The sequence below is a fragment of the Oratosquilla oratoria genome, chromosome 31 (genome assembly GCF_046742065.1).
Source record: "Oratosquilla oratoria isolate Oo_2021 chromosome 31, ASM4674206v1, whole genome shotgun sequence".
In the NCBI taxonomy this organism is placed as follows: Eukaryota; Metazoa; Arthropoda; class Malacostraca; order Stomatopoda; family Squillidae; genus Oratosquilla; species Oratosquilla oratoria.
In genome coordinates this window covers 1,643,387-1,653,386 of record NC_134807.1, presented here as the reverse complement: position 1 = coordinate 1,653,386, position 10,000 = coordinate 1,643,387, and the positions used below count along the sequence as shown (strand labels likewise).

General features: G+C 38.8%; 1 protein-coding gene across 1 annotated transcript in view; it reads right to left on the bottom strand.

Annotated features, from left to right (window-relative positions):
• The window catches only part of LOC143041382 (uncharacterized), a 326,414-nt gene that overhangs the window by 22,855 nt on the left and 293,559 nt on the right, over window positions 1-10,000 (bottom strand). Inside the window, exons 14-16 of the mRNA XM_076213206.1 lie at window positions 7,996-8,478; window positions 7,189-7,400; window positions 4,421-4,656 (exon numbers count right to left, since the gene is read on the bottom strand). Coding sequence (XP_076069321.1) covers window positions 4,421-4,656; window positions 7,189-7,400; window positions 7,996-8,478 — 931 coding nt within the window. The remainder of the gene's footprint in view (window positions 1-4,420; window positions 4,657-7,188; window positions 7,401-7,995; window positions 8,479-10,000) is intronic.

The window sequence follows — 10,000 nt, the reverse complement described above, 5'->3', positions numbered from 1 at the left end:
GAAGATTTCATTCAGGCGCGAGGAAAAGCCGCGACAAAAGAAGGAATTGGTCCAGACCTCGATGGAACAACGATAGAGCACAAAGGCCGATAAGCGACGTTTTTCTATAATGAGGTCGGATGTAAAACAATGAGTTAGTAAAAAGGGAGAAAGAAAAAGAAAGAAAGAAAAAAAAAAAAAGAAAAAAAAAAAAAATATATATATATATATATATATATATATATGAAAGAGAAATTCGCTAGTGGTGTTGTGGGTTAAGGCTCTGGGACGGTGATCTTACGGTGGCCGAAAGCAGGGGGTTCGACTCCTGCATGCGACAGTCATATATATATATATATATATATATATATATATATATATATATATATATATATACATAAACAAGTAAAGGCATAAATAAGTAAGCCAATAAATGAGAAACAAATAGATAAATAAACGAATGGATAAAGAAAGAAATGAAATAGATGAATAGTTAAATAATTGAATAATCAAATAAAAAATGGTATATTAGGTGAATACATATATAAATGAAGAAATGTATAAAAGAAAGTAGACAAGTGAACAAATATATGAATAAAGACATTAGTAAATAAGATAAATGAATAAGAGTAAATTAGATCAACAAATAACTAACTAGCTGATTAGCTAACTAGTTAGCTAACTAGGTAACTGACTTACTAGGTAACTGACTTACTAGGTAACTAGCTAAATAGCTAACTAGCTATCTAACTGACTAGATGGCTAATTAACTAACTAGTTAACTATTTGACCAACCAACGACAAAAAAAGGGAAAGAAAATGGAGCCCGAAATTGTTGAGATTAACTAGGATAAACTTCTTACTTTTCCTACCACGTATCTTTAAAAATAGAAATATGTAAAATAGTACAAATGAATAAGTGAATAAATGAATTGGTGAAGGAATAAAGATATGAATAGATAAGTGAATATAAGCACAAAGTAACGTCGTAACACATTCGTAAAATTCAACAAGAACCCGCTGTGTTGGATAAGAAGAAATGAAATAGATGATATCCCTATATTTCGATCACGGACTGTGATCCTCTTCAGTGGAATACGTACGTATTCCACTGAAGAGGATCACAGTCTGTGATCGAAATATATGGATATCATCTATTTCATTTCTTCTTATCCAACACAGTGGGTTCTTGTTGAATAAATGAATATATTTATGGAAAGATTTATGGGACCCGATATTGGTGTGATTAAGCGAAATAGAGTATTACCCTTCTCCTTAAAAAATATGTAAAAAATAAATTATTAGATAAACTAATAGATAAATAGATGGTTAGATAAGTGGATGAATAAATAAATACATGAACATAATAAATAAATATATAAATAAGTAATCAATAAATATAAGAAGATTTCCTTGTTACAGCTAGAATACAAGAAAAAAAAATTCTCCTCTTAGGAGAAGTTAAAAAGGAATTTGATCAGCATAAAAAAAAAAAAATATTCTTCATAAAAAAGACAAAGAATAACTACGACTGGACATTAAAGATAAAAATTTCCAGGTATTTTTCCTTACATTTAGACGAAGCCTTTGTCTGTAATGAAACTATGTCACTAATTAACGAACTTAAACTTTTTTCTGATTTTAGCTTATAAACAGAAAGCTCACGTGAAATTACAATCAGAAAGTGAAGAAACAGAAATCTGCAAGACTATTTGATAACTTAACGTTTACAAACATTGTATTTAGACTAAAATACTTTGGTAAAGTAAAACTATACAATATAGACTAATCATTTCAAAAAATAGCTACACTACATATATTTCATTCTGGCCAATACAGGGACATTTTATTCGTGAGAATGTGTTTAAGATCCGAGTCTGTTTGCATAACGCGACGGGTCGCGCGCAAGTGGGCGTGGCTAGAATGTGACGTCACTTGGTGTGAATAACATGAAATGCGTGAAGATAGTAAAACCAAACGGCTGGAATGGACTCACGGCCAGGTCGTCAGGTCAGTAAGGTCACCGGGGTTACTGAGGTCAGTGAGGTGGGTATAAAGTCACGTGACCAGTCGTGACCTTGAAAATCGTGCCAGATGACGTCAGAGCCTCTATGCTCCGCCCACCCCGGTGCGCCGGTTGGTACAAGTTGGGGAAGAAGGTTAAGTGAACTTGGTTTAAAAAGAACTTGGTTAAGATCTTGGTAACTAATATTTGCGTTAGAGTGGCGTACTTTAAATATTCTATACTGGTTAACAACAGACGATTTTATTTAGCTTAGAAACGCCAATGAAATGGAGAGAGAAGATTGATTTGAAAAAGGAGTTGAGGAGAAGAGGAAGAGGAAGAGGAAGAAGAAGAAGAGGAGGAAGAAGAGGAAGAAGAGGAGGAAGAGGAGGAAGAGGAGGAAGAGGAGGAGGAAGAGGAGGAGGAAGAGGAAGAAGAGGAAGAAGAGGAGGAAGAGGAGGAAGAGGAGGAAGAGGAGGAGGAAGAGGAGGAAGAGGAAGAGGAAGAAAGAAAAAAGAAAGAAGAAAAAGAAGATGATGATCATCATCATCCTAGTGTTCGTATGGTGGATTGCAATTGAATGGAATGGAAATGAAATATGGAACGGAACACAATGACAGTGGAAGAATGGCATGTGAATGGAAACCCCCAGGTGTATAATTTGTCATAATCTGACAGGTCCATTGCATAGATTATTATGTAACCAATCTTAGTAAAAGGAATGGCCGTACCTCTCTCTCACTCTTTCTCTCAATCCATATATCTCTGCCTCTCTCTCTCTCTCTCTCTCTTTCTCTTTCTTTCTCTGTCTATATCTCTTTCTATTTCTCTTTCTCTCTCTCTTTCTCTGTCTATATATCTTTCTATTTCTCTTGCTCTCTCTCTCTCTCTTTTTTCTCTCTCTCATTCTCTTTATCTTGTTCTTTTCCTCCCTCTCTTCTCTGTCTCCCTCCTTCCCTCTCCTATTTTTCTCATCTCTTCACATGAAAGTTATTATTTGATCTCTAGCCTTTTATGTCTTCTTTCTTTCCTTCTCTCTCTCTCTCTCTTTTTTTCTTTCTCTCGCTTTCTTTTTTCTTCCGTTATTTCTTTCTTTTTAATTATTTCTCTATTCTTTATTTCTGTCTTTCCTCCTCTCTCACTCTCTCTCTCTCTCTCTCTCTCTCCCTCTCTCCCTCTTTCTTTCTCCCTTTCTTTCTTTATTCTTTTATTTTTCTTTCTTTTGTTCATTCATCCATTCATTCATTCTTTCTTTTGTGTCTTTCTTGGTCTGTTTCTTTGTCTGTCTGTTTGTTCGTTTGATTGTTTCTTTGTTTCTCTTCTGGCTGGCTTCCAAATCGATGAAGGCCATCGTCTTCATCAGAGGACCTTCTCCCTCGAGGTAGCTGTTGTTCTCTTCTCCCGAAAATGGAGTCAACTGAGCGACAAATTTGCCTTTGGAGTCTCAAAGAAGACCATTCGCAGTAAAGGATTCTTGGAAAACAAAAAACAAAAAAATCTTCAAGAATGAGAAATTTGGTGCTCTTCTCGAAAAAGACTATTCTAAATAACAATAATAATAATAGTAATAATAATCATTAATGATAATAATAATACTGATAATATGATAATAATAATAACAATAATAATAATAATGATGATGATAATAGTAATGATAGTAATGATAATAGTAATGATAATAGTAATAGTAATAATGATGATAATGAAAATGATGATAATTATAATAATGATTATGATAATAATGATAGTAATAACGATAATGATAATAATGATAATGATAATAATCTCTAATGGCCGGTGATTCCTTCAGACGTGCGGAACTCCTTAGGTAAGTTTTTAAACCTTTTTTTGGTTGACTTTTGCCATTCTAGAGGCTACCAAGACTTCTCCACTCGCTCGGATAAGCCCACCCAACCGCTTACCCTCGTAAAAAAACAACAACAACAACTGTGTGACTTAAGATCCGACGTACAGAGCACACAGTGTCTGAAGACGACATGGAAGAGGATAATAGGTCGAAAACGAACTCAGTGACTTCGTCTGTAGAGGACGAACCAGAAACGAAATGATCTTCGCGAAGAATCAACGATGAGTACTTGCACAGCCCGTTTGTAAACCCATTCCTTTGAAAAAGCATACCTGCGAAACTAGTCAGGAATAAACTCAAGACTAAGACTCCTGTGTTTCCTACTCCGCTTACGTCAACCTGTCAGAATGTCTCAACAAATATATAAATAAATATATGAATAAGAATATACAAATAAATAATAAATAAATACAATAATAAAAGAATAAAAATAAACAGACAAATTAATAGGCGACTCACCGTTCTGCCAATCGATATAGATAAAAAAGTAAAAAAGAAAAAAAAATAGAAAGATGACACCATTTTGCCAAAAAAAAAAAAAAAAAAAAAAAAACAGAAATGCTACTCACCGTTCTGCCAATCGATGGCATAGTTGAAGTAGACCCCGATGGTGTGTAGGTCCATGGCCGCGATGAGGAGAAGATAAACCCCCATGCACAGGTCCGCAAAGGCCAGGTTGACCATGAGGAACTTGCTCACTGTCAGTCTTGAAAGGGGAGGGGAAGAAGAAGCTCTTAGGGGTTCGAAGTTGCGGGGACTTCTCTTGCAATATCGTCTTAGATTTATTTTTCTCACAGAAGATCTTCTGAACACAGGCAAAAGAAAAGAGCGGTGATAGAACATCATGCTGTCTGTACGGATGCATGTGGTGAAAAAGAGGAAGAGGAAGAGGAGGAAGAGGAGGAAGAGGAGGATGATTGTGTACTAAAGTTGGTGTGGAAGAAGTGGTGGTTCAAGCAAATGGGCTTCATGCATTTTACGTACAGCTTGGGTCGTCATGATGAGTCATGCAGTCTAGTGTGATGAGGTTTTTTTTTGGGTGTGTGAATTATACGGCTATGTGTTTGTGTCCTCCCCCCTCTCTCTCTCTCTCTCTCTCTCTCTCTCTCTCTCTCTCTCTCTCTCTCTCTCTCTCTCTCTCTCTGTCTCTCTCTCTCTCTCTCTCTCTCTCTCTCTCTCTCTCACACACACACACACACACACACACACACACACACACACACACACACACACACACACACACACACACACACACACACACACACACAGAATATTATAGAGAGGTCCATCACAATTATGGAGCTCTCATCCGGGAGGATAATAGCTACCGATTATGAGTCCCAGCACGTGATTCAAGTCCATAATGGATTGCAAACGCACACACTTACACACACACACACACACACACACACACACACACACACACACACACACACACACACACACACACACACACACACACACACACCAAAACGCACATGCACACACACACACATGCACATACGTACATGCACACACGATACACATACATACATGCACACATACATGCAGACACACATATATACGCACACATGCATACATGCACTCATAAATACACTGACACATATACATACACACACAAATACACACGAGATTTTAATGTAGTGTTTAGCGTCGAGGGCTCATGATGATTCAGGCCCTAGATCGGTCCCAGTTTAGTGTCTGAAAGCCTTATGAACACTACAAGCCGTTACTGTCCCCCTTAATCAAGGAGATGATGTTTGTGTGTAAGGTCACATTATTCCCCATAGATTAGTCTATATATTAGATCAGAGCTCTCAATCGGGAATGTGATAGCTGCCGATCATAAGCCCAGCACGTGATCTGAGGCAACATTGAATCATACACCCAAACGAATACACTGAAACACAAGAACATACACACACAAAGGTTAACACACACACACACACACACACACACACACACACACACACACACACACACACACACACACACACACACACACACACACACACACACACACACAGAAAACTGAATTATCCATTACTAGTCTATTACAGGATTAGGAGAACCTCCTTAGTATTCCTGAAGAATAACAAAGCCCCACCAGAGAAGGACTGTACGCCCCTGTCTACCTGTAGCAAGGTCACCCCTTAAAGAATTAGTTTTCTGTAATGTACGCGCACCATTAATTTCCTGTATTAATTGTCACCCATTGAAACTAGTACTTATGTAAATATATCTCCTTGCTACATACAAACGTGGTTAAGAGCAACTACAACCCTGTCTAGACGTATGACCCTTCATCTCCAACATGGACGTTCTAAATAACATCTCTAGACCCACTACAGTTGCCAATTTGATAATGATAAAAAAAGTTCTAAAAGCTTCATTCACGAATAATCACCATCATAAATGCTGGCCCATCTATAACCAGTTCATTCCAACTGAGGATACTGAATGCTCCTCGAAACGTTTTGGTTTTCTTTTGTGTTATTTAATTATTTATTTATCTATTTACTTAAATATTCCCAATGAATCTTATCACATTACTATTTTCCCTTATCTCCCAGCAGAAATCCTCATACTGAAACTTAAAGGCTTACAAAACAGTCTCATTTCTATTTCCTTTGCTGTCGTTTTCAATATGATATGCCTAAGAAAGAATCTGCTGCCACACTTCACGACGTATACATACTTGTATGTATGTATGTCTGTATGTATGTATGTATGTATGGATGGATGTGTGTGTGTGTGTGTGTGTGTGTGTGTGTGTGGTCTTAGATCACGTGCTGGAGTCATGATTGGTAGTTATTTTCCTCTTGAAAGAGAGCTGCTTTACTCATATAACCTTAAACACACGCTCGAAATCCTCGCATAAGGGGGAGAAGGTGATAGCCTACAATGTTCTAATGCTTTTCTTTTCTAGTCCTGGGTAGGGACCGATCATGGGGCCGCTCAGTTTGCAGTCCAAGACACTACCACTACACTAACAAACCGTGTATGTTTGTACGAGGGTTTTAAGATGTACGAGGACATACATGTGTGTACATTTACCTAATGTTAACATAGAGTGTGTTGTGTTCTTTTCTACTTACCAAAATGTATGGATAACTGATTAAGTCTGAGTGTTTTGGTGTAAAGTGTAGCTTTCACATTGAATGTGATTATATACAACGTAATGAATAGCATTCAGCTAACCTACATAACAAACCGTAACATGTGGCTGAACAAGGAACATTCCCCATCAGCGTATATACAGTGTCATTGACAACATGTAACTAAGTAACAGTCTATGCTATCTGGATGTGACGCACAGGAGGATCCTTAACCTTACCTGAACTTGGAGGATAAAAGGACAAGCATCACGGCCAGGTTCCCGAGAACGGCCGTGACGACCACGAACCACACGGCCACACGGAGGCCTATGTTCCCCATGATGTCCTCGCAAGGGTTGAAGGCGTCTGGTTCTGGATCGCAGATGACGTCTCTGAAGTCCCGTGATAGGTTCCCGCAGTAAGCCGTGATTGTCTTGTTAGAAACGAACACCTGCCGAGTGGAGGAAGCAGCAAATTAGAAACAACTCGGAATTTTACTTCGATAAGTCGGAATCTTTACGAGTTAGCAGACATGCGTTCCTAAAATAGAAGAAGAATAGATCAGAAAGACGTTAGCTCTGGGAGTAATGTGCTAAACGACTCAAAACTTTTATTTTGATAAAAAATCGGGGTCTTTATAAGTTACCAGGAAATCATTCTGAATATAGAAGACCAGCTATGTAAGACCTTACTTCTAGTAGGAATGTGCTGACCATCTCTGAAATTTACTTCGATACCTCGGTATCTTTATAAGTTACCAGGGAACATTCGAAATATAGAAGACTATGTAAGATTTTACCTCTAGTAGAAATTTGGTGACTACCTCGGAAATTTACTTCGGTATCTCGGAATCTACACGAGTTATCAGAGAAGCATTCCGAATACAGTAGAACAACAACCATGGAAAACTTTACCTCTGGAAGGAATGTCCCTGGTTGCTTCAAGTCGTCATCACGTGACCGTGGATTGCCTTCCAGGATGTCTGCATACGAGTTATCAGAAAAGCATTCCGAATACAGAAGAACAACAACCATGGAAAACTTTACCTCTGGAAGGAACGTCCCCGGTTGCTTCAAGTCGTCATCACGTGGCCGTGGATTGCCCTCCAGGATGTCTGCAAACCCGTCTCCAAAGGAGTCTACATCTGGAGGAGGCATCCCACGACCTGAGTTGTTCTCGGGGTACGGGTGTCCGAATGCCCTTCCGTGGTGGTAATCCAAGGACGGACCAAACTCCCCGTTATGAGGATACGCCACATCGTCAGGCATCGGCCCTGCATAGGGACTCCCAGGAGCACTCCCTCTCGAGTGCGGGACCACAGGACCGAATGTGAAGTCCCCTCCGAAGGAGTCGTCGATCCTTGGGTGGTCAAAGACTCCACCATGATCTGCCGCCGGGAGGACGGAGCCGTTGGTGCTGCCGCTGCTTCCGGGGACCAGTGGGTGGAATCCAAATGGGTTTCTGGGGACTTCGTGAGGAAAGGAATGCCCTGGTTCCGGTCTGGTCGATCCGTGGAAGGTGCCATCGATCTAGAACATAACGAACTGTGTCATCTCTTTGCCTGATGCTCTTTACAGTATGTGTATGGTATATTGAAAAATAGTTTGACGATAGCTAGAATGAAATATGTTTGTGTCAATTGACATTTGGAATTAAACTCGTCTGCTGGGACTCGAACCCTCGCCTAGGCGGATTGCGTCTTATAAGACGAAGACGAGGATGGCGTGATTGGTAAGGTCTTCGTCTTATAAGACGCAAGCCGCCTAGGCGAGGGTTCGAGTCCCAGCAGACGAGTTTAATTCCATACCTAAATATCTCAAATTTGTTACAGTGCGTCGTAACCTAGCCTAACTTAACCTAATCTATTATAAACTAACCTATCTTAACTTAACCTACATGTATATGTATGTATGTATATATATATATGTATCTCAAATTTGTTACAGTGCGTCGTAACCTAGCCTAACTTAACCTAATCTATTATAAACTAACCTATCTTAACTTAACCTACCCAACCTGACCTAACCTAACCTAACCTAGCCTAGTCTAGCCTGGCCTAGCCTAGCCTAACCTAGTCTAGCCTAACCTAACCTAACTTATCCTAACTTAAATTAATCTGACATATATATATATATATATATATATATATATATATATATATATATATGTATTACAAAGAAATTGTTGTTAAAGTAAAAGTGATCAGCACTATATGTTTCCTGAAAAGAGTTTAGTCACCAATCATGAAATAGTGCTATGTGGTTTTGGTCCGTAAGGGACTCACTAAAGACTAAAATAACAATTCGGTTTAATATCGCGAACTTCCTCTATCAGGAGGCTAGGACGGTGCCCCTTACAGAGGAATTTGTGACGTGGAATTGTATGAACCATGTCCTTGGTTCAACTCGCTGGCGGCAGAGTTCGAAATGCCGTCACCTCGACCTCCGCCGCAAGTAACGACGCTCTAACCCACTCGGACAGTGAGCATTCAACTAAAATAATGATTCCGTAAAACTTATGCGGAAATAAATCTGCTATATTAATTTAGTGGGTCATGTTCCCTTATCCTACTGCTGCATGCAAGCCCATATGCGGTACGTACTGCTTAAGTTTTTGTGTGGTCAGTCCTCTTGGGAATTTAGTGTCTTTTCAGTGAACCAGAGCAAAACAGCATTCTCTTACGATTGAATGAAAAAAAAAATAATCCTATTTTCTGCTGTTTATGATTGGAGAATAATCTCTGTTTTTTCACTAATAAATGAATATATATATTACTTTTTCTTATTTTCTACAATTTTCCTAATTCTAGGCTGTTAGGTTGGTTAGATTGATTAGGTTAGATTTTTTTGGTTAGGATAGGTTATATCAGGTCAGGCTAGGTTAGGTTAGGTTAGGTAAGTTAGGTTAGGTTAGGTTATATCAGGTGAGGCTAGGTTAGGTTAGGTTGGGTAGGTTAGCTAGGCTAGGTTTGGTTAGGTTAGGATAGGTTACATCAGGTCAGGTCAGGTCAGGTTAGGTTATATCAGGTTAGGCTAGGCTAGGCTAGATTAG